Here is a 25689-nt window from a genome sequence, read left to right on the forward strand (position 1 = left end):
AGCTCCCTGAGTCAACACAGTGGCTCAGGCACTCACAGAGGTTAATCTGCTGCCACTCACCCCACCAGAGGTAAATTCAGACCCCATGGTACAGATCCAGCCTGGTGGGCGCAAGTTTGAAACCCACAGACTAAATAAAGGTACCACATGTGTTGCTTCAGTTAATTTTTTATCATGTGGACTAATTAAGAAAAAAGTTGCTCACACACTGCATTATACTTTAAATCAACTCTATAATTAAACTAGGTTTTGAATAAAAATAACAATCTCTTTGTTTGACTTAATGCTGACATGGATTAATTACTTAAGAATCTGATATAATATGGAGTCTCTTACCTGTATGTTCATTTTTCTTTTACTAAACTTCAAATTTAAGGTTTAAATAGCTATTTCCCATATTGCCTTATTGCTAACAGGCCCAAACTGAAGCTCTTTTACTTGCCTATAATTGCTTCTTTAACACTAGAGTCTACAGGAAGGATGTTCTTTTCCACCAATTCCATAGGGCCGGGCCTCTGTGCAATCTTCTCATTCAGGTCATCTGCCAGTCGAGCTCTCTTCAGTTTCATCTGAGTTGCCTGTAGTGAGGGCTCTGCAAACGTCTCTAAAAGAGATATGTAGTTTAAATGTATTCTCTTCACACAGTCTTCCATTTCATGACCTCAGATTTCACCTGAAGTCCTCCTATACTAGTACAGTGCTCCAATATTTAGGCTGAAAACTTTGCAGCATAATACTTATTTGGACTGAACACAATACGGTAATATATTTTCTACCTGTAGAGATGGTTTATATGGTTATTAAAACAAAATAAAAGAAGCACCATTTTAAAAAATTTAACATTTGAAATAAATTTGACTTGCAAAGTTCCTTTAAGTATTTTGACCCTGATTCAACAAACAACTGTACCATATCCTTACCTTCTAGCACCAGAGTAGCCCTACAGAAGTCAGGTTAAAACTATGCAGTTGTTTAGAGATTTAGCTGAAAAAGGACCTTTTGTTACAAAGGCTAAATTTATAATGTTAGACTTCTGTATCAATATGTAGGTTCAGGTCAAAAGTAAAACCAAGTCATGGATATGTTAAATAATGCAGACACTTTTTTTTTTTTTTAAAGTTATAATACCAATATCTATTCCAAACATCTGAGATCATATCACAAGCCTGAAGCACAGAGCTAACATGATTCATAAGTTTAAAAGTAGATCATATATAATAACACTATAAATTATAACAGCACTTGTATACTTAAAGATGAGTTGATATTTCAATTTTAAACTGCAATGTAATACACTGACTGTTTCAAAATACACTTGGTTGACATGATTTTAATTTAAATTTCAGTCCTACTGCCAATTCTTCCCCAAGAAAAAAACTGAATGACATCTATTAAGCGGCAGTTTTGCAAATGGAGAACTTCAAAATACACAATTTAGATGCATTCTTGCCAAGCTGATAATTATGTAAGTTTTAATGTTAAAAATGCAATTTTGAAGTTTTAAATTGTTGTCATTACATGCCAATTGTAATGACAAAATATAGATGGTGTGTCAATATGAAGAATCCTAATCTGACTGTAGTATGCAAATTCATGTCTTGAAAATTAAAAACAACAGACTATTCCACTGACTGGAATTACTGGAAATGTATTTGTTTCTAACACTCCTGTTTCTATACACAAATCAGATTCCAAAATTAAAACTTGCTAATGCTGTCCCATTCACAAACTGATTTTATGACATCAATATTAAATCCACCTGAGCAGCAAGAACAGAAAGCATGAGATTATGGAATTATAGGATGGCAACAATATATACTCTTTGAACATCCTTTGGGGCAAAGGTTTTAAGAAAATTAATGTTATATAATAAAAAACAATGTTTATTTAGAGGCAGCTGTGGTGACACAGGGTCCTCCTCAGGCTGCAGTTGCAGCTGTCTCTCCCTTTGTTCCTTACGGAGTAGGATGAAGATTTCATCTGCTGGCTCTAGTCTCCATGGAATTCCTCTGTGCCACTTTCTTGGTGGCCACTTCTCTGGTGGGAGATGGTGCAAGTGTTTGCGTGTTTTGTGGAGATGGCAACAGTTTTTGTGCACCTTAAGAGGCTTAGAGCCCAAAACTAAAATAAGTCCTCATCTTGGAAAGAAAGGAGATCTGGGGTCCTACCTTCAAGAATATGCATTCTGACCAGCTCTGATCGATCTGGTCTACTGCGAATCTTGTGCTTCAGAAAATTTTCAGTCTTAAAAAAGGGGGGGGGGGAAAGAAAAAGCATCATAACAGTGTTTACTAAACAAAAGCACAAAACAATTTTTTAATTCACATAACCTTTTATGAACAATGACTTTCTTAATATATTCATCTGCTTTAGTTGTAGATGCTCAGATGTGTGTAATTGTTTTTTTCTTCTCTCAAAACTATGCAGAGCAAAGGGAAACAAAGAACTAAATGCAATGACTTGGGATTTAGGAACAGTTGCAGATTTGTGTCCATTCGCCACCCTCAAGAAATCACTAATAGTATGTAGAACAAAAAATTGCCTTTCAAACTATTTTTAAAACTCTATTTTGTTCTTTACTTGAAAGTAGCATTGGCTCCTTATTCAAGCAATAACCATCACAATGGAGCAACCTGGCCTTTGTACATGAAGAAGAGGGAAGACAAATAAAGCCTTTTCTATACAACTTAAAACATCCCACAGAAAGGCCAGAGGCCATCACAGCATCTGATTTTAATCTCTCTCCTGAGTAGATCCTGTTTCATGATTCTAGGCCTGTGCTGGATTAGCTTAGTGCAGACCATTGCAATTAAATTCAGCTTTTTCTTTTAAATCTGTTTACCAAAAGCATCCTACCCTTCCTGGACTAAGAGTAAACTTGAAATAGTTCAGAAGTGTCCAACTGGAGGCCTGCAGTTTACATCTGGCCTGCATGGGGTAAACCTGCCTGGCTCCTGGCCAACCATCTCTCCCCACACTGTTCCTGCTGCAAATGGAGTTGTTGTGGCAGGTACCGCGGTGAGAGTGGTCCCATGAGTCCACTGCCAGGAGATGGGAAAGGGCTCATGCTGCCACCATGGTACTGAGGTAGACGGGAAGGCAGGCATCGCGCTACCCGCACAATGCTGGTCATGTGGTGGGGAGCCCCTTTGGTGTGCAGCCCAAGGCCTATGACCAGCATGGTTGGTGGCTCCCACTCACTCCCAAGTTGGACAGCCATGAAGTAGAGTACTACCATATTTTATATACCTCCCTGTCCAACAAGTGTAGAGAGTTAAGAAAACCTCTCAGATATTCAATACAAACACAATACTTTAATTCCATGAATCCCTGCAGAATGCCACTATTATTGCTATTGTTGTTATTTTTAAATTAGAATAAATTGTTTCCCATAGTCTGAGAATTTACTTTCACATCTATTGCAGTTTACTATCCATTTCCAGATCACAGCAGAATATCTTACCCTGGCTCGTTCCAAACTCTTTATCTGCTCATGGAATGCAGCTGGACTTTTCAAAGCTGAGAAAGAAAAGAAAGGAAGATTTAAAATTGACATAAAATTATTGCCAAAAGAAATAAATAGTCTACTCTGTGTAGTAAACACAGGCACCTTGCACAAAACACTAATAGTTTTGGGGCTCCACTTCACTAGCCCAGCATCTGACCTTATTTCATTTTTTGTTTGCTTGTATACAGTGAAGTTAAAATATGTCCTTGTGTGGACAGCTTAAGTCCTGCATAGTCTTTATGCTGGCCCTTTCCACAGGGATGAAAGTTACCCTTAGATCACAGCTTGCTGCTAAAGCGTATAAAAGATAAATATAGACAGAGAGAGATGATTACTGGCTCTCCGTGATAAAACATATATATATATATAATCCAAACTGAGATACAGAACTAAGTGGAGTTATGGATTATAAAGGAGAAAAAATGCTATATACAGTCAATCTCTTGGAAACTGAAATACTTTCATAGCATAGGAACTCCACATGGGGTTTCCACACACACACCAAAAAAATTTATGGAAGAATTTTTCTGACACTTTTCAGCAGTCTAAGCTGGCAGTGCTATATTACCACCCGTCTATGTTTTAATTTAACTGAGAAGATAGAAAATATGGAAAACTTCTATTGGACAGATGAAGAAATTGTTTTTTTAGTAAGAAATGATTACACTGGTCTTTTTTTAAAAGATTTTGAGAAAACAAGATTTTCATAGTATAATAAAAATTAGCAAAGGTCACCACCATAATGCATTAAATTTGATGCAATATTCAAGAAAACATAAAAAGGTCAATATCTACCTTATTTACTCAAATATAAGATGCCCCCTGAAATAATTAGATTTTATATATGTGCAGACCCAGGCCCAGAAGTCTTGGTCTTCAGATGCCCCTGAGTCTAGCTTGCCTTTAGCCAACAGACCGAAGGAGAAAACTAGGGAGAAATACCCCATCTCCATCAAATAAGTGTGCAGCACGACTGTGAGAAATTTCAGCAGCCATTTCATTTCGGAGGGGCTGGGGAATCCCTGCTCCGTGACCTGGCTCAGAAGCAGGTGACAAAACAGGGGAAGGAGGAGGAAGCGTAACTTCAGACACTTCATCCAGATATAATTAAAAAGTGATTAACATGTGTGGGCAAGGGAAAAGTTTTCACTAAAATTGACCCAAGTGGAAAGAAACAATCAAGAACAGACTTTGTATTTGTATCAAAAGAAAGAGAGATAAGGTAGTAAGAAACCATAACTGTGGCACCAAGTGATCACCGGATGCTGAAGGCGGAACTGAGTTGTGGTAACTGCCCATAGGGGAAGGGGAATGAGAGAATTAAATGTCCACTGATACAGGATGAGGAGATATGTCAAGTGTATACGAGACAGTATGAAGGGTAGAGAACGCTGAAGAAATACCTTAAAAGTACCAGAGAATGGTAGGTGATGGTGAAGAAAAGGATGACAGAATTCTTTAGGAATAAAGGACAAAGAACCATGGGGGAAAGAACGAAAGATTTGAGAGCTGCAAAGAAAGAGGTAGGAGTGGCTAAAGAAACCTGCAGAAGGAAGACAAATACAAGAATAAGCAGAAGAAACGAGACAAGAGATTGAAAGCTAGTTTACAAGAAAGATGAGAGAGAAAAATTTTTTAGCACAAGCACCCTGGGTGGGAGAAAACAGAGTGGTTCTGACGTTTTTCAGCTAGAGTGATGACAGCAAAAGGAGAGCTAAAAGCAGTGCCCAAAGAAGGTGGTACCCAAGTAGAAAAGCAGGTGGTGTTGGAGGCAACAAGAGGATTTTATGAAGAGCTATATCAGAAGAAGCAAATAGACAGAAAGCAGATGAAGGATTTGCTGGAAGAGACTGAAGAATAAGTAGAGGAGGAGGACAGGAAGCAAAGAAGATGGAAAAAAAAGATAAGCTTTGGAGGAGTGTTTAAAAACCTTTAAAAGAGGGAAATCACCAGGAGCAGATGGACTGCTTGAGGAATTTTATGAGAAGTTTTGGGCATGGGTAGAGAGGGATGTAGTCAAATTTTTAAAGGAAATAGCAGAAACAGGAGAGGCAGGGAAAGATTTTACAAGAGACCTTGTGATCTTACTCTTCCATTCCTTAATATAGACTATAGGTTAATAGCAAAGACACTGGCTTTGAGGATGAGGAAAAACCTCCAGAAGATAATGTATGAAGAACAAGTATACACAGTACCAGGCCGAAGGATCTCCAAAGCAATCAAAGTGATCAGATACGCTGTCCCACATCCAAGAGCAAATCTAGATTTAGAAAAAGCATATGACAGAGTGGATCATGATTACATATTCAAGGTGCTTGAAAAAATGGGGTTCCCAGAGGAATGTATATGTTGGATAAGGCTATTGTATAGAGAAGCAGAAAGTCAAGTCCAAATTAATGGATATCTAAGCAGAGCTTTTAAAATCCATAAATGGGTGAGACAAGGATGCCTCCTGTCACTACCACTATTTGCATGCAACATGGAATACTTAGCACAAAGAGTAAAGACAGACAAGGTCATAAGGAGAATAAAGACACTGGGAGGGGGAGAGGTGAAATGCATATTATACATGGATGATATAAATGTAGTAGATAGACTCTTGATGGAAAGGGTGCTAAAGCTTACATTAGAGTATGGAAAAGCAATGGGGACCACAGTAAATAGATTGAAAAGCACCATAACAAGAATGGGGAACTGGTGAGACTTGGAGAAGTTGGGCCTTAAAATAAGAGAGAAATAAGAGTAATAGGGATCCCAATGAATGCCGAAGGGAAAGATGGGATGGCAAGGATACGGAAAATACTTTGGTTACTGTTTGGAAAGAACCAGGACACTTGTTTTTTGGAGTGAACATATGGAAAGGGGATCTGGGAAAGGGTTTGTTGCTTTCTGAGGCCCACCAGAATAAATCTGTTGTTAGCGTGGGAGATGGTACTATATGGACTCATATCAAAAGGACCTGAGGAAACATTATTAAGGACTTTATTAGCATGTGTTAAAACTAGTTTATGCAAAGTAAAAGACCTCTGGGTTTTTAAGGGGTTGGCCTTCACTGAAAGAAAGTACCTGAAGCTGGGGCTGCATGAACTGAAATCCTACATCCATCAGGACAAGGAAGAGATTAGAGAAGTGAAGGGAAAAGGACTAAACACACTTGTTTCACTGAACCAACAGAGGGGACTGATGGGAGAGGTGGAGAATTTCAAGTGGATATTAAGGCAACAAGTTTTTTATGAGGTTCTGTATAGAGAAAAACAGTTCTGTAAGGGTATTTGTTGTGGGAAGTGGATGCATGTTCTTTAAGGGTTTAATATATGTAGTTGTATGTTTTTGGATAAGCAGTTCTTTTTCTGATATCAAGTTTTGGGAAAACAAGGATGGCTCAATATGTGAAGCTTTATAAGAGTATGCTGATAAGTGTGTTTTAATAACATTTGTTAATAATAATAAAAATGTGTCCATCAGTGTATTTGCCCAATATGGACCATATATTTTATAGCCATGCTCAGTGCTGACTGCATTTAAATCACCTTTCTGGTTCGTTTGTATTACTGAGCATATGATGCTTTTGGCAGCAGTTTAACAACAGGCAATGCATTTAATGGGGTTTCCTTGTATGTGAATATAAGATGCGGGGCATTCCCCCTCATGCTGACTGGGGGAGAAAAATCTCATGTTCTAATCAAGTAAATACGGTGTTTGTATTTGCATTTTTCAAGTCCAAGCTATTCCTTTTCTTGTTCTAGTACCGTGTGTTGATTTTCCAGACAGAAAAGAAGTCTTTTGGGAGCCTATTCCCCAGTGTAAGACTGCAAGACCAGTTGAGAGCTGACTTGTCACTAAGAGATAAGGCATAGGGAGAGATGATGGATAAATCACTACAAAACTGAAAAAATACTGTGGTGAAGCAGGCTAAGATCTATTAGGTGTCTAGAAGTTTCCAAGATAGAGGTTAGTTTTGAGAAATCCTAGTGAACTGTGACTCCATCAGTGTAGACTATTTACAGTAATTTGAACTGAAGAATATTACTCTTCAGCTGAAGAATTTCTACTCAGGCTTGTAATTTTTGGAATCCAGTCTCCTCCAACTAGACTTTCCTGGCGGCAATGATAAAAAAGGAGCTAAGGAAAAATTCTCTAAATAAACTAAGATACTGTTAAATGTTGGGACAGCACTGTCAGTTTTAGCTACCTCTGCTCTCAGGTCATTCTGCAGTACTTTTCAGCAGGATGGTCACCAAGGACAAGTTCAGCTGCTCCCACATACTCCAATTGCTTATGGTCCCAAAAAGATATTAAGGTATATTTTAAAAGATAAAATCAAACCCAGTTTTTTCTATTCTTTATCTGCTCTGATTTTAAATATTTCAAAATTCTGAGGTTTTCAACATAGTAGTTGTACAGTCTGAAGAGCAATTCAGTTCTCCACCTCCATATCCTTTTTTAAAAAGCTCTTAGTTAAGTTAGTTATAATCACAGATCCTGGTTTTCCCTGATAAAAAAATAAAATCACAAATTCTCTGATAACGCCCCCCCCCAAATTATTAAATTTAAATGCTCCCTCCAGCCCCCTCAGCCCTGCTGGTGCCCCTCACTCTCCCCACCCTGCACAGCCCCAGTCCTGCCCCTTACTCTCCTCACAATAGGCTCCCACCCCTACTGGTGTCCCTGGTGTGGGAAGGAAGCAGGGCAGAAGCTCAAGCCTGCAGTCTGCCCCACACAGATCTGAGGGCATGGGTCCCTCCTTGCCACTGAGGGTGAAAGACATGGAGTGCCTGGCCAGCTGCACATAGACTGTGAGCAATGCTATTGGCCTGACTGGGCTTGGCGCCTCCATGTGCATCTTCCCTTAAGGGCTGATAGTGCCACTCCAGTGCCATTTATATTTTGGGGTTTGATTTTGGTTTTTTTATGGAAAATTAGAGCTCTCCTTGCCCCTTCATTCGCCAGGATACAGCTCCAGCTGTGGCTATCCTCTCCTGCTGCACTGTGGCACTGAGCAGCCCCGATATGCCAGTATCCTGATGCTGCCCATGTCATTGTTCCTCACTCCCAACCCACAACCCTTTGGCTCTGTTGGCGCCCCTCACTTCCAACTCATAAAACCCCACCCCTACAACCCTGCTGATACCCCTCACTCCTGACCCATAGTTTCATAGTAGCTAGAGTCGGAAGGGACCTAGGAAGATCATCTAGTCCGACCCCCTGCCTTGGCAGGAAAGAGCACCGGGGTCAGATGACCCCGGCAAGGTGCTCATCTAACTTCCTTTTAAAAATCCCCAGGCTAGGAGCCTGCACCACTTCCCCTGGAAGCCGGTTCCAGGCCCTAGCCGCCCTGACTGTGAAGTAGCGCCTCCTAATATCTAATCTAAACCTACCCTCCGCCAGCTTGTGACCGTTATTCCTGATCACTCCTGGCAGCGCACGGGGGAACAGGGACTCCCCCAATACCTGCTGATCCCCCCTGACCAGTTTGTAGCAGGCCACAAGGTCCCCCCTTAACCTTCTCTTGTGGAGGCTAAACAGGTTCAGGTCCCGTAGCCTCTCCTCATAAGGCCTGCCCTGCTGACTCCTGATCAAACGAGTGGCCCTCCTCTGGACTCTTTCTATATCGTCCACGTCCCTCTTGAAGTGTGGCGCCCAGAACTGGACGCAGTACTCCAGCTGCGGCCTGACCAGTGCCGCATAGAGGGGGAGGATCACCTCCCTGGACCCACAGCCCTCTGCTGCCCTGCCGGAGAGGACCCCCAGCTGCCAGGGTTACAGGACCCAGTGGCTGCTATATCCAGAGTGGAGCACGGAGCCTGCCCTCCCCCTTCTCCCATGGCATTACTGGAGTGGAGCCCCACACAGAGTCCATGGGGGGTGGGACAAGATGCTGGCTGCATGTGGCAGGGCTCCCCGCCCTGCTGGCCTTCCTTTGGGGGCCCCTGTGGCTGAGCAGGCTGGATCTGGCATGGGAGGGCAACAGGGTGGGGAAGCTCATTGATGCTGCCATTGCCACCAGGAGCCCCATCCTAGCTGCACCTGCCCACCCACCAGCAGCAGCACAACTCTATGCTGCTACTGCTGCCCCCATTGCCTCCAGGCAGGCAGTGAGCACCTCACCATGATGGCTGTCATGGGGCACCCAGTGGTAGCAGCACCAAGCCACCTGGCCCTGGCTCCTGGGCTGTGGAGGCACCCAGGAGGAAGGCAGCAGGGCTGGGAGCCCCACAGGAGGCAGTCTGCATCCTCCCCACCCCATGCACAAATCTGGGGGGGCCACATGCCCCCCCCCCGGGAGTGCACACAGCAGCAGGCAGCCTACCTCCCCACCAGCCCCCTAGACAAACCATCTGCACCCCCATCCTGCACCCCCCCAGCCACAAATGCCAACCCTGCTTCACTCTATCCCTCACTATGGCTGCCTCAATCAGCCCCCCACCTCCCCCCGGCAACACTTATGCTACCCACCCCCTGACACATAGCCTATGTTCCCTCCCCCACATAGACTTACCTACAAGCATCCGGTGGAGCAAGCAAGCAGCTGCTTTCCACAACTGCCTGGCTGTATTGAACTTCTGTGTTGCTGGCCATGTGCATGTGTACGTATGCACATGTGCACATGGCACCCCCTACCCCTTGAGTCCCTCTCCCCCCAACCCCAAGCATTCCCTTCCAAGCTGGAAAACTGCCAGCTTGCAAGGGGAAACCCATAATTCCCACATTCTTTTCTGTTAAAGGAGAAACTGTGCATATTTCCACAGTAAATGGAAAACCTGAATGCCTGGTTATAAGTTTTCCCAAAGGTATTAAAAGGGTATTGTCAAATGCTAAAATTGTTTTTATTGATATATTTTAAAATTGTCTTTTTCAATGATTATATACTTCTTAAAATAGAATACAAGTGAAATAAAATTAGTCTTACGTGGCATGATGCCCTGGTCTACCAGCTGTTCTCTTGTTCTCCTTTGCTGCAGCCTAAGCTGAAGTACTGGTAAAAGAAAATAGCAATCATTAATTCACATGTAATGATACCATCACCTACTTAAAGCTGCAAGAAAAAAATTAAATTCTAATTAAGATGTCAAATATTCCACTACTGTAAAAACCACTGTGGCTATATCTATTCAGCATCACACAGGAAATTGTATGTAATGGGCAGGAGGTTGTTTTTAAACCTCTGGTATCATTGACAGGAACACAAAGTCCATACCACATCTTTGCACTGCATTGTTAGAATGATGTCTGAGGTTCATAATTTTATGTACCAATTCACATATATTCAATATTTTTAAAGGATTTTTTAAGTAGAATTACTAAATTCTAAATTTGTTTATATATTATTTACATAGCATCTGCTTTCCACTTCAAACTCCTACAAGTCAGATAACATTTTAATTTAGAAATGATGTTATATTTATTTGCCCCAAAATAAAGTCTTGGCACTTACAGAGCACCTTTTAACTTAGTATCTCAAAGTGTTGTACAGAGAACATTCCCCACTTTTTAAAAATGGAGAGCAGAAGAGGAGACAGATTAACTGATTTATTCAGAGTCACCCAACAAGTGACAGTCAGAAATAGACTCTTATCCCCTGCTACTTCCTTGATTAATGGGGAGAGCTTTGTCCTGTGACAATGGTTTAATACAAGCATTCAGAATGTAAGCCCACTCTTGTAATTTGCAAGAGATCCTGCTTAACTTTCAGAAGTAAATTTTCTATGCTTTTTAAAATTCCAAATAAAATCCAAAGTATTCAACTAGTTAGGATTATTTGCATTACCGCAGCAAAAAGGAAAAGGACAGTATTAGCATGAAATGTACTGATACAAAACAAGATACAGAGGCCCAAAGTAAAATCTGGCCAAAGGAATTTTATTAATGTGTGTGTTTTTTGTTTCTTTTTTAAATTTTTCCCCTGTCTAACCATATCTAGATTTTTAATTTAGAGGGTAGCAAAGAGTATTGGGATTAAAAACCATGGCTAAGACTTCAATGCTGCAGAATGAACAAACTTTACAGCATTAAAATCAAATAACTATGGGTGTTCTGTAGCAGTTTTTTAGGTGGTATTTTTGGAATTTACATGCACATGAGGATTCTATTACTCCTCATATGTGAACACACAGACTGCACCTGTACAGCAGGCTAGGCACTAGCCATTAGGGGCAGCCACTGCTGGGCTGGGGGAGTGGGCGGGGGATGGACCTGGCTGATTCAGAGATTCAGCACCCGCCGAATCTCTGAATCAGATTTGGCCAAATCAATTCGGGACAGTGATTCAAATCACCATATCGAATCCCTGTCCCCTGAATAGGCCGAATCTGAAGCAAATACTAGCCAGTTCGCACAGGCCTACTAGCCATGTATGTGTCTGACTATGTGTGCATTGCCCTTGTGGACACCTACTGTTTGTTATCTAATCCCTAGAAATACAGGCATCCCCAGACCCATGACTACTGGGTATTGCACTCTGGAGAAGAACTCTCCAGTATTTTAATCTCAATCCTGGGCTGTTAAGGTATTTACTTGGAAAACTGGAGAGCCAGATTCTAGGCCCCCCTCAACAAAAGAGGGTTTGAACTTGTATTATTCTGACTCAGCACAGTGGTTTAACAGCCACGCCACAGGTCAGGCATCAGCCAGTCCCTTCTCTGGCACCCCTACTGAAGCCGGCAGAGGGCAGGTGGCTCAGTGAGATGGTGGCTGGCTGGGAAAGGAGGGAGCCTTAAGCTCTAGCCTAGAGCCTTACTCCTAATGAGGCACAAACTTCCCCTACATATTACCATGCATCCTTCCCCCACCCAGTAACTACATTACATACAAGGGGCAGTGGCCCAGATTCAAAAGTAGTGCCTGATACGTGGCCTGGTGGTTAGAAACTATGCTGAGAAATGACAGATATAGGTTCAAACCACCTTCATCTTCTCAGGCAAGTGCCAGAGCTACTCAGCTAAACCATCCAAGGGTCCTCCACCACTATTGGGTTTGTTGCTGGGTTACACACCTGGGAACAGAACGGCTGCCTGCATACAAGTAGCAAAAAGACCATGTAGACGACTAAGAAACTGCCACTTGGACAACGAAAGGGAAACAGAACACCTTAAGAGAGTGCCTCAACACTGTACAGTTTTCAGACAATCCAAACAAGTAAGCTTTGAGGTTTCGAAATGTACACTATTATCACCGATACCGTGCCTTAAAGAGAAGGCTCTGACTTGGTTGGGTCTTTTGGCTGCTACTGTAATATAAATAAAAAAATCAACAGAATTAATGTTACTGACTTTACAGTGAATAGAAAAATCAACCAAGATACGTCATAATTTTGCTGATTAAAAAAAATGTCATCTTTGGTTTTATGCTATTTCAATTCTTCCAGTGCATAAACCACAAAAAAGTAGGGATAGAAGGGACCTCTAGAGGTCATTTACTCCAACCCCCTGCTTGGGGCAGGATCATCCCTATCCAAACCACCCCATACAGGTGCTCGTCTAACCTAGTCCCAAAATTACCCAATCAACCCTGTTGCACAGCTAGTCAGACACCAAAAGCACCCTAATGTGCTAACTGGTAAAGCAGAGGTATAAAGGCTAAACCCTACACAGTCTGTATTAGTCTGACCACAGGGTAAAATTCCTTCACGATCCCAAATGTGGTCATTAGTCTAACCTAATAGGAGGTTCCTCTACCCTGGAACCTCTGGGTTTTAGTCCCAGCCACATAGGTACATCCCAGTAAAAATTCCCAGCTTCGGCTGCAGCCGACACCCAATGCTTCTGAGTAAGGTAACCCTAGGATGGGGAAGAAATGGGGAAAAAATATTTCCTGACCCCACGTGGTAACCAGAAAAACTCAGAAACATGGGGAAAACCAAACGCCCTCCATTTTGCTCTGCAACATGGGACAGCAAGCGTAACTCCACATATCACACCCTCTAAATGGACAGTCAGTACTTCCTTTTTTTGCATCTACTACATAAATTCTCTCAGCTCCTGTACATTTCTTTCATAAGTAAACTGGTTGTAGAGCTCTGCTTCGTTCTCATGTTGCCGAGCGTGGTCCTCTTTAATATGCACCTGGTCTAGGCTGCATGGCTCTTATCTCCCAGCAATCTATTGTCTGGTGGGGAAGGTAAAAGGGGGGGGCTCCTCAATTTACAACTGTTGCTCTTTACGGAGCACTTCAGACATAGCTACTTTTAGATCACGCCTGATCAATGCTCATTCAACCTTTCTTTGAATCCTGCCAATGATGGAGATTCCACCAAAAGCCATTGTCCATAAGCTAGACAATCTAATAAGATTATGCATCTGAAAGTAGAATTAATAATATGATCTGAAAAGAAAAATATTTTGTCAATAAATATAAAGTTGACAATATAATTCATTTTGGTTATATGAACCAGTGGAACAATTGCTAACATAAAATACATTGGTTAGTCTAAACGCAGCTCTTTCCTAGGTTTGGCACCGTTGTCAAAAAACAAAAGCCACAACAATCAAGAATAATAACCTTTTTCTAAACTTGACTCTTAAGGTTCTCCCCAGTACGATCAATCTACAACTACCTTTGGTTCCCTCTGCCTCAGAGACATGCTAAAATTTTTACACTCCTGATTGGGGCTGACAAGGCTCCCATATCCGGCAGTGAATACAATTTTGCATATCTGTGCACAATTCTAGTATCTGACTTCACTGCAAATTAAAAAGCACCTCCCTACTGTATACTTAAATCTGATAACATACTGGTCTAAAAAACTATAGTACCCAATAATTTATTACATTTCTTAAAATACAGCACCTCTATTTTAAGCCCTTACTGTATAGAGTTCTTAGACTTCTATAGAACTACTTTCATGAGTAGGAACTGGTAAAGCCATGCCTTTGATACTACCAACACTATCATAATTAGTGTGGAGATCTTCAAAGCTCTTAATAGATTTAGGTGTGTCAGTACCAGTTTTTCTTGTATAGATGACTGCAGCCTCTCTTATATTAATTTTAAATGCTTAAAGTACAAGATCCTATTTCACCTGTTACAAGCCAAATTGACAGCCAGACATGATTTTTTATTCTATTTCACTTTGTATTAATTCCTGAAAAATCTGTATTTTGTAATGTCTTTGTTTTAGCTTTAATACCAAGTCACAAAACGCAGCAAGGGGGAGGATATCCCACCCACCCATGTTTGGCAAGAATGGTTTTTCAAGGATTTGACAAAAGTGGAAAAGGATCACACAATCTGACAACTCAGACACTCAGAAGGTAGAATTCTTCTGGCCTCAACTTTATATTTAATCCTTAAGATTTTAATCATATTAGAAAAAAATACTGCAGTCTAAATCAAACAACCTAAAGTAAAATAATGCATAAAATCTTTTCACAGTAAAGCATGCCTTGATCCTTCATATGATAAAGACTGTGTAAAAATAAAATTACAATGCATTCCCAAGACCTTTCTTGATAATTTATGGATGAATGATTAGGATACACTGTTCCCATTGTACTTCATTAGAAGACAAAACAAACTAAACATTGGCCAGAACATCAAAATGAATGCAATTTCTTTAAAATTAGGCTGAGGACAGAGTTCATTGTTTTCAGAGTTAAAAGGGAATCAGCTGGTTTCCTGTTTCATAGTGCAGGAAGGGCGGCATTCTGGCTAGTGGCAGGCTCTCTCTTCTTGCTAATGCATGAGCTCAGGAGTGAGGACATTTAGGTTCCCCGCCAGACTCAAATGTAAACCTGGAACATGAAGGACATTTTTCTTTGTCACCAATGCTTTGAGAAAAATACCATTTCAAACTGAGCTAAATTATACCTGCCCGAGTCATTTTTGAACATAACAGCAGCCTGTCTACTATAAGAGTTTGGTACAGCTGCAAAGGTACATCTCTCCCCCCAAGTAAGCAAGTTTTCAAGCTCCACAGAGGAAACATGTTCTGCAAATGCAGGATGTTATTGCAGTTATTTAGACAGGAGACTTGAGTTCTATTTTCAATCCTGTATTAACTCACTGCATGACCTTGGACAAGAAATACTTGTCTTTCTTGTGCCTCTGCTTCCCTCTCTGTAAAGCAGGAATGATAATGCATATCCACATTTGTAAAACTGACATATACAGCTGGGAAGTACTACATAGAAGATGGCGGTGATAAGTAATAGAGAAAATTGTTTAATACTTTTGTACTTTAATACTGGTAATGAATATTACAACTGCAGTTTGGTCCGGTGTTTTTCTCTTGGGGTTTCTGTGTTGCTATACAGTATAAGAAGGGCAGGGACCAGAGAAAGCAAGAGTCAAGAAAATTCTGTGTATGCAGTGCAAAGATATTAAAACTCATGCTTGAGTTTAAGGCATTCCCATAGCAACATAAAAAAAACCATATCATGTAATGGAATATACTGTGGAGCTGCAATATCTTGTAATTTATTAATAAGGGAATTAACGGTAACCATGGAAATATTTTTCTAACTGTAGTCACACTTGGATTTAATTTGGACTTTTCCTTAATTTTCCTCCAAGAAATTACAGAAGTTAGTCTTCCGTGCTTGAATCCAACAGCAGTGTTTTATATTTTATAATTTTTCCTTGGCATACCTGGTGTTGCTAATTTAATTACTGAATTACAGAGTTAGTTATTAAATTACATTTAAAATAAGACTTGTTGGCTAAAACAAGATACAATAATGATTACTACCCTGTAAAACTACTCTGTACTTCCTGACCTGATTTAAAATCGTGAATGCCAAAAACCTTAAAGGATTAAATCTGTCACCTCAAAGGTTTAAACGGTTTGAACACTGGTTGGACCAGATGATTGCTTGAGGCCTCTTGATCTACGTCACCATTTCACAAGAGACAGCCAGGAGCCCAGATTAACGTGGCAAGGGTATTAACCTTTAATTTGACAACGGCTTGCAAAGCACTTAGTCTATGCGTCTACTTGCTCCATCAAGAATGCTTGTATATTCATTAATAAATCTGCAGCCACAAGGCATGTTAATAAGCACGGAAAGCTCTCCAAGAACAGAAAATTAAACTACCTTAAGTTCATAACTGCTGCAGATGTATAGATTAAACAAAGTATGATTACATGAAATAAAAATAAAGTGTTGTGAATCACATTTAAATGCTCTTTGCTCTTCCTTAGAGGAGAAATACAGATAGATGAATTAAGCTGTAGAAATATAAAAATATTGCAAAATATACATAGAAACACAAGACGAATTAAGAAGAAAAATACTTTCTGGTATATCCTTGCACAGAACTGAATTTGTTCACAAAGGGGTGAACTTTGAATTCTAAAACAATTTCTGGTGCTTTTCACAGTATCATTCACGTAAAAGAAACTATATTAAGGCACCCTAAGATATGAATGAATTTGCCTATTCAGTATGTGAGAGGGTGTGTGCGTGTGCGTGAGAAGTCTAGCTTCTGGTATCACCTTAAAGACTACCTGGCTCTGAGAGGCATGAGCTTTCATAGCATCAGACAAAGGTTATTACGTATGAAAGCTCATGCCTCTCTGAAGCAAGTGTCACCTTGCCCTGCCATCTGCAATGCACTCAAAAGGTTAGACCCTTCAAATTCATAAGGTAAATTTAAAAACCCTGAACCCAAACCTGTGAATGTGGCCCACTTGGAACTCCAGCCCAAGCTGCAATGTTGGAAGAGGTGGCCAAACTAGTGACATATGCTGTCAATGCTCTATATCAGGGATGCCAAACTCACTCTGCACTCCAGGCCAGATCTGCACTGCAGGGCTGGATCCAGATCTGGTGACAGCAGAGCAGGTGGCTGTGCTGGCAGAGCTGTCACTTGCCCCCTTGCTGTTGAAGGCTGGTCCCAGCATGGCTTGCTCCACAGCCTTGAATTCTGTGGCAGGCCCTGACCCTGCTTGCCCCACTCGAATTCCCCAGTGGGCCTCCCTGGCAGACCCTGCTCTGTCCAATACCTTTGACTTCTTCATACAGCTTACCTAAAGACCATTAAAGTCCATGGAAGTTTTCATAATGACTTCAGTGGACTTTAGACCTCCTTTTATTTTGTTTCATCATTCCTTACAAAATAGTTTGCTTAATGGCACCTTTGTCTGAAGAGTGTTTGCAAAGTATAGGTAACTTCATAAAGCCAAAGATCCCAATCTTGCTTGAGCTCTGTGCAACCGCAAGCATCACGTATGTTCATTGTTTTTGTTCTTGGGTCCCATTGATGCAATCAAGAGTCCTGACAGATGTTGAACTGACATAATGACCGGTTCTCCATTTGAAATTTTGTTCATTTGGAGTAAGTGAAGTTTATCAGAATCCAACCATAACAACACTGTGAATGTCAGCGTATCAACTATTTTAAAAACGAAAGAAGCTTTTAATTAAAGTAGATGTCCAGCTGTACATCCAATTTTCACTACTTGTGAAAGCCCCACTACTGTGTATTTCTTGAATATTAACTTGTACAGCAAGTGCAAGAAATGTTAATTTCAAAGTTTTATATTAATCATGTGATTGAAATGTAATAACATGAGGCTTTAATACTTGGGGAAACATGGTGGATTTCCTATGACAAAGCACAGAAACATCCACTAACTAGTGGCTAGGAATTAAATTATTACCCTAAGATTAAAATGGAGAATCCCTTTAAAAATCAGGAGTGTCATTTTAATTTGGATTGCACAGAACTTCAGACAGTATCACGTTGTTTAGAAGTGGCATTTCAAGATTCCCCCAGTGCAAAGTCTTCTTCTCCAGGGAGATTCACTGGGCCAAAACTGAACAAACAATCTGACTTTCCTCTTTCCCTTTCTCAAATCAATGCTTTTTGATGTTGCCTGTAAATAGTAAAAGCAGGTACAATTCTTGCTCTGAACAGCAAACAACCAGGCACAATGCATTTAGCTCAGATTTACTGCACACCTGCGTTTGGCTTTACTAGGAACTCCAAACACAATGAAAATAGAAGTCTTAGGAGAGAGTTACATCTACACACCTGGTCTTAGCTGTCCCTATGGCATCCCTTCAGAGACTTCTCTGCCCTAGATCCCAACTCCCTATGCCAAAAAGGCTATTCTACATCATTATGTCCTGTGTGGAGTTATTATACCATATGTGACACAGTAAGCAGGAAACAACATGTCCGTACAAGCACAGTGGATCGGCAGGGGATGCTGTTACCATTAAAACAGGCATAGGGAATTCCATCAGTCAAACGGATACTTCTACCAGGAGATAAGAAGACATAATTTGTGGTATTTTGATTTTTATTACCCCTTTTTGTCTTGTCATTTGTATCTACTGAGGCTCATGATTAAAGAGTTCATTAGCTTAGGAAACCAAAAGCAAGGCATAGAGAAGCTGAAGTCTGTACGAGACAGAATTACAATTTGATAACAGCAGTTTCTACTTTCTTCAAGTTATAATCCTTTTCTTTCTGTTAAAAGCAAGTAAAAACCTTTGGACCACTGTGGGTTCAGCTAAGACTATTTTTGCCTGAAAATGCCATCTCTTGGTGATGCTCTCATAAAACCAGGGTGAAAGTTAAATCCAACTCATGCACTTATCTCTACACTATAAATTCTCCATAAAATTTGTCATGGATAGCACTCTCTGAAAGCCCCGTCTCCTTCCCAAGTTCAAATAGAAGCCCATATTAGAATTTGTGTATGTGGGAAATTTATACAACTTCTACTCCTATTTCAAACATGTGCTCCAGTTTTTCACCTTGTTACATGGTAATTACTGTAAAATTTTAAGAGAAAAAGATTGACGGTAGGCTGCAACTTGGCATACAAGGTCTTGATGCGGCCAAAAACAGCTCTACCATAATTTTATTAAATTAATTTGGCTGATAAACTACATGAATGGTACAGAAGTTTAATGGTATTGGATATTTTCTTTCTGCCCTTGTATATCTTAACTTACAAGCTCAATTAAGTGAAAGAGTTTACTGTATTTTCTTGCATACAGCATGCCCCCCAAATAAAATATATACCTTGTTTGTGAATGGGAGAATAAAGAAAAAAAAAGATCTTTCCTTGACATCCTCTCCCAAGGAGCGACAGGGGTCAGGTAGAAAAAGAGAAAGTTTTCAGAGCCAGCAGCTAGAGAGACCTGCATGTAGTACACTCAGCTTCACTTTTGCTTTCCCTGGCAGATGCTTAGATGGCAGAAACAGTGGGCACTGACAGACGTGCAGCCATGCGTTAGCCATTTCAGAAAGCCATTCCAGAAAGCGCCATGAGTTAGAGCAACCTCCCCAACCCAACAGGCACTTGCTGGCATTTCAAGATGAGGCAGTGGGCTCCAATTCACCTGCGCCACTCCAGCTCAGGCTGGGCAAACCCGTTAGGAGCTCCGTCCCCTCCTGTCTCCCCCTTCCTGTCCTGCAGACAGCCCTGGTAGCAGGGCTTAGCTACATCAGCTGAGCCCCGATCACATGAAGGGACAGTCGGAAATTAATGAAAGCATTCCACTTTGGAGTGCCTTCATCTGAACCCTCATTACATAAAGGCTAATTTGTCATACGATCAGGCAATACTCTGCAGCTGTGCACTTCTGTCAGGGTATGGATGTAGAGCACTTTCAGGGGGTCAATCATGAGGCAAATGTCACTTTTGTCAGCACCCCTTCATTACCATATTTCCTTGATTTCAAGTTTCAGCAGATGAATTTTGAGGTGTGTGGGGGAGGGACGAGGGGAGAGGAGGAAGTGCATGCTGTATATGAGAACACACAGTATTTATTACAGGGTAAAACTGTTCTTTCCCCAGTCCAGGCACAGAAGTGACTCTCTCCTTCTACCCTCCTCCACCTGTATGATGCTCTGCAGAGTGAAGATGGAGGGAGGAAAAAAGAAGTGTTGAGTCTTATGCTGACTGGGAGGACAGACATGGACATGGTCAGCCAGGAAGATTATTTGGAAAAAAGGTAGCACGGCTGGAAAGTTTATTGATCATGTATTGATGCCATTTCTGGGGAGGCAACAGCAGCATCTATTAACTGGACATTAAACTCCTGAAAGTTACTACTGTGCACTCTCAAGGAAGATGTTACATATGAAAGAATGCATTTTAAATGCCAGAGCAAGGAGCAAAATTAAGTCAATCCCAATTATAAATTCAAAAGTAAATTGTACGGTCAGTGCTTCATGATGGCATCCTTTCATTTAGGGACATTTCTGAAGCTATGCTAAAGCTTATGTCTGTGGAAGCAGGTATCCACAAAAAGATGAACAAACCAGGCCAAAAATACTGCATGAAGCCTGCTGAATTAGTGGAAAGGTAGTAAGCTAGAATTATCTTTTATGAAACGAAGAGGCATCTTGGAGCACAATTTCAAGGCAATTCTGAAACACCATCATTTTCTTTTAACATTTAAAAATGTTAGGCTAATGTAATGAATGCAAGGCAAATTGGTAATAACAGGACATTAATTTAATCTAACTCGAGATAAATGGAGTATTATATACAATTAACAGCTTTAATTATTTTAAATCTCAACTTTTACAAATACAATACACTGTACTTGGTAAATGCACAGCAAGATAATTTATTTAAAAATGCAAATGCTGCAGAAGTACAAACATGTCCCATACCTTACATGAGGACTATCACCAACTATACAGAATATATATGGGTATGGGGGTATAGGGTTTTTTGTTCTTTTTTTCTTTTTTTTTGAGGGAGGTGCAGGGTATAGTCTTGTATTGCTCTACTGCACCTGAAAAACGTGTTTAATTTGAATTTTTAATAGCACGTTTCTGTGAGGGCAAAAGAAAAAAAAGGAAATAACAAATATAACAAACATTAAAATCTGCTGATAAAGTTTTGATTCCTTTAACAATCTACATGAGAGGCTACCAGAATTACCACTAACTGTTGAGAAAGAATTACCAGAAAAACAGGAGAGGCTAAAACTTCTGAGTGTTCGTGTGCCCTAAAAAATAATACCATTCATAATTTCCTTGTAAATTGTTAGAGAAAATTTCCCAATCCAGAAAATCACCCTAAAGATTGATTTTCTCTTTGGTAAGCTAAATTACCGGCAAACATTATCTGAGAGGCAAGAATTTATTAAGATGATATCTTTTATTGGACCAACTATGTAGTTCAGTTAAAGTCAGATAAGCTTTCGAATGCAAGACATTAAACATGTTTATCCTGGATCAGAATGCTCAGCTAATTGTCATACCAGTGATCCAGGTTTCCTCTGTTTAAAAATTGCAAATTATCTGATTAAAACACACACACACACACACACACACACACACACTCTCTCTCTCTCTCTCTCTCTCTCTGATTAACCCCCTGCAATGAAATGGGGTGATTAAAATGAAATGCCACTATATATGGATATATGTATGTATCAACTAATCACAAAGTTTTATTAATACATATATTGACAATTTTAAAACAATTTGGAAATCTACCAGTGCCTCAATCACTATAATAAAATAAATTCTAAGTACCTATACATTTTGGTTTTTGATTTTGGTTTTATCATGGAACATTAGAGCTCCCCCAGCCTCTTTAGCCCCTCCTGTTGCTGCTGGGTGGGCAGGGGGCACTTTGTGAGGGCAGCGTGAGGCTTGCAGCAGCAACGAGCTTCCTTACCCAGCCCTGATCTTCCCTGCTGCACCAGGTTATGCCTGCTGGGCTGCAGAGGCCATGGGGGGAGGGCAGCAGGGTGGGGAGCCCAAGACCACAGTGGTCTTCCCAGTGTAAAGTGTGCCCTGCCCCATGTACAGATCTGGGGGGCATGTGCCCCTCTGCCCCCCCCCGGGAGTCTGCCAGTTCAAGTCCCCCCCACCTCCCAGACAAGCCACCCACGGCTTATCCCGCTTCCCCCCTCCCCCCCAGGCCCTGCACATGGCCTTGGGCCCTAAGCCCCACACACTGCCCAAGCGGGGCAGCAGCCTCAGCCCTGCCCAACTCCCTCACTATGGGGGCTTCAACCCCCACTTCCCCCCATCATACTTATGGGAGCTCCTTTCCAGGCTGCCATGTGCATGTGTACATGCACATTGTACGCTCTGTCTGACCGCCATTCACCCACTTCCCCTAGGCCCCTGCAGGCTGGAACTCTGCTAGCCTCCACAGAACTCTGCAAAAGTGGAAAACATGCGTGTTTCTCTGTTAAAATAAAAAATCTGCATTTTTCTTGGTTAAAAATAGGAAAAATCCACATTTTTTTCTGTTTTTTTGCAGGGTACAGAAAACCCGGATCCCTGATTATTACATTTCATTGCCAGATCGTTCTCAAATGTGCAACCTACTGTACCAATACCCCAATCTGAATCAGACATATTTGTCTGGGTGCTGCACAAACAAGCAGCAAGAATTATTTCCTGCCCTAATGAACGTGTAGTCTAAGATGACAAAATGCAGCAAGTCAGAGGGACAGAACAAATGTAGGAAGATAAGGAAACTATAAGCCACATCAAGATACTATCAGCAGCCAAGTGCTGCTTCACGCAAAAGCTACAGTACTTAGCCAATAGCTACAGCTGTGAAAGGGTTCTCTCAAGACTCCACCCCTTCAGTTTGCTGAGCAGATGCACGTGACAGCCATCTTAGCAGGTACATGGCATGCACAGTATTTCCAGGAGTGCTGCTTTTCCAGCAAAGAAAAGAGCTTCCCTGCTTAAAACATACAACCCAATTTTGAAGGGTTGATTTTGCGGGGAAAGGAACATGTTTTAAGTAAGAAAATATAGTACTTAAGTTATTTAGAAACACAAGGCCCAGTAGTCACTTTTAAAATCATCATGATCTCTATTTAAAAGATCTTTTTATGTCTGGCCTAAATAAGTGCACCTAAATTTTTGCCTGATACTTTTCCTTTCTATATTTTCACCACTTCTTGAATGAGGCACATTTATATGTTTAACTATCATAACCAGAAAAGATATTCCTGCCTCTGAGAATCAGCAAAGGTTTAAGTGTGTTAGTAATTCTATTGATTTTTATCAGGTTATTCAAATGCTTAAGTATAGATATGTTTGCACAAACAGTCTATGGCCATGTATAAATGTTCAATTCTAGTGGTGTAAAATTCCCATTGTATGAAATGATTCTTAGAGAGGAAGCAATACAGATGTTCAGTCTGCAACTGCCCTTTCTTCCCCTAATCCTTGTGCCTTTCTGAGACCAGTGACACAAGTCTAGGGAAAACAATGGCTGCCCCAGTCCTCCTGTGCCCAGGGGGGCTAGAGCAGTGGGCTTCTCATACCAAAGACTCTGGGTGTGAAAAGTAGTCAAGAGGTTTGTAATGACAGTCCTTTCCAGGCACACTGCTGGGCACTGGGAGCTGAGTATAGGAAGTGGCATGACAAAGCTTGCTGCCTGCATATCATTCTGCAAACTCAAGTAGAAAAAACCGGTGGCTGTTCCTCTCCTCCCCTCCCAGACTATGTGAAGAGGGAAGCAGCTGGCCCCTACACCTTCTCCAGACTTCTTTCTGGGTCAAAGGCTCCTGTGCCATCCATTTCCAGTCTTCCTGGTCTCTAGGAGGTGTTAACCGAGGGGGAAATTGTGTACACATTCAGTCTCCTGGAAGAAACTCTCTTGGGATTGATTTCTCTCTCATGAGAGTCAGGTTATTTTTCTCCCAGAGTGGCCATTTTTGCTCTGGCAGAAAACGTTTGAACATCTGTGTGCACTTGTGGTTTCTAGCAGGAGAATGGCAATTCTCCTAGGAGAAACCAAACATCTGTACATGGCCTATGCTAGCACCACTGAATGAATTAGGCTGCCTAAACAAGACATAAACAGGATCTACAGCATTTGAAAGCATCTTTTTCACAGTGTTGCCAAACTAGAGAATAAAGTCTAAAAACTACTTCTGATTTGCATCTGTTCAGAACTGCATTGTTGTTTTTAATTAGTGCATGATGGGACATTTACAAATGTAATACTTAACTTTCTTAATAAAACCTCTTTGGAAATTTCCTATGGTTTATCTATCAGATTGTTAACCAAAGTTTTTAATTAAATGCTTAATTTTTAAAGACAGAGAATATTTATTCCTTGCAATGGGAGTCTCAGGCATTCAAATAGCACAAAATCAGCAGAGATCTACTGCACTACTAGAGCTATGCTGTTTTTTTACCAGGTGAGAATCCATTTCACAGAGGTTAGTGCTCTCTCATTATTAGCAAATGTGCTAACACTAATAAAGATATTAGGAAGTCTCCCTGTCCACAGACAGCTGAATAAAGAGGATAGTACATAAAAAGAAAAGTTATCTGGTAACCAGACATGTACTGGGAAATATATTTCAACCTCCTGGTGAATTTCATAGAATAATTTGATTGCTTTCCCTCTCCTAATAGTTAATATTGTTCAAGATAAGCAACATAAGGAATAGGCCTTCCACTGCAATTGCTGAAGTGCACTGCTATTTCAGTGGCCAGAAGCAAATACGGATGGATAGGCAAATCATTTACTCAGCAATAAAAATATTACTTTTTATGTATGATTTATTAAAATATGACAAATTAACACTGCTCCAGAAACAAGTCAGATTTTAATTCATGCGACATAGAATAAATGAAGAGAAAAGGGATGCATTATTAACATATCTTAGAAAATAAAGCACTATTGAAGTCAAAGAATGTTCATTTGATATATTGTTCATACTGAATCTGTGATTTTTAAGGTATGGAAAGGGTGCTTCCAAGTAGTACTATGTAATCATAAGAACTGGAATGTAAAGAAGCCAAAAATAAATTGATAGCTGCTTTGTAGGAACAGTGTTATCTACATTGATTGACAAGCTTTCATCACTGGTTCTTGTCCTGAATAAAAACAGAACTCATATTCTGCACAGTAATTCTAATGCTACTAATTCCAAGACCTGTGAATTTCAGCTAGAACATCCATCTTTTGTTTGTCTTGTTAAAGTAGGTGCTATGATATGTAGCACCTAAATGACTATCAAAAGTTTAAACAAATGTGGGTATTTTTCTTATAAAATACTGTAAACCTACAAGGAGAGACCGGTTAGCCAATATACACACTTCTTAAAGGATGTGTAAAATGCAAAAATAACAACACATGGCAAGATAAATCTCAACCGTGCCCTGATTATTTCTCTAAAAGATAAAACACTGTAGATAAATTGCTGTTCAGTGATTATCCATAAAAATGTAGGTGATAGTTAGAAAATGGTATTTCCAGCATTCTGCCTTGGCAATTT

The 25689-nt window shown here is 40.7% G+C and overlaps 1 protein-coding gene and 1 long non-coding RNA gene across 10 annotated transcripts in view; one reads left to right on the forward strand and one right to left on the reverse strand.

Annotated features, from left to right (window-relative positions):
• LOC149854870 (uncharacterized) overlaps positions 1–24299 on the forward strand; it is a 109512-nt gene extending 85213 nt beyond the window's left edge. Inside the window, exons 2-3 of the long non-coding RNA XR_016438695.1 lie at positions 20262–20418; positions 22698–24299. This is a non-coding gene — a long non-coding RNA (uncharacterized LOC149854870). The remainder of the gene's footprint in view (positions 1–20261; positions 20419–22697) is intronic.
• The window catches only part of MRTFB (myocardin related transcription factor B), a 220742-nt gene that overhangs the window by 54411 nt on the left and 140642 nt on the right, over positions 1–25689 (reverse strand). For all 9 annotated transcript variants that reach the window (XM_090023893.1, XM_090023891.1, XM_090023900.1 and 6 more), the window contains 4 exons: positions 10419–10484; positions 3464–3519; positions 2169–2244; positions 443–604 (listed from right to left, as the gene is read on the reverse strand). In XM_090023893.1, coding sequence (XP_089880019.1) covers positions 443–604; positions 2169–2244; positions 3464–3519; positions 10419–10484 — 360 coding nt within the window. The remainder of the gene's footprint in view (positions 1–442; positions 605–2168; positions 2245–3463; positions 3520–10418; positions 10485–25689) is intronic.

The sequence above is a fragment of the Crocodylus siamensis genome, chromosome 12 (genome assembly GCF_052110815.1).
Source record: "Crocodylus siamensis isolate JL-2025a chromosome 12, ASM5211081v1, whole genome shotgun sequence".
NCBI classification, from domain to species: Eukaryota; Metazoa; Chordata; order Crocodylia; family Crocodylidae; genus Crocodylus; species Crocodylus siamensis.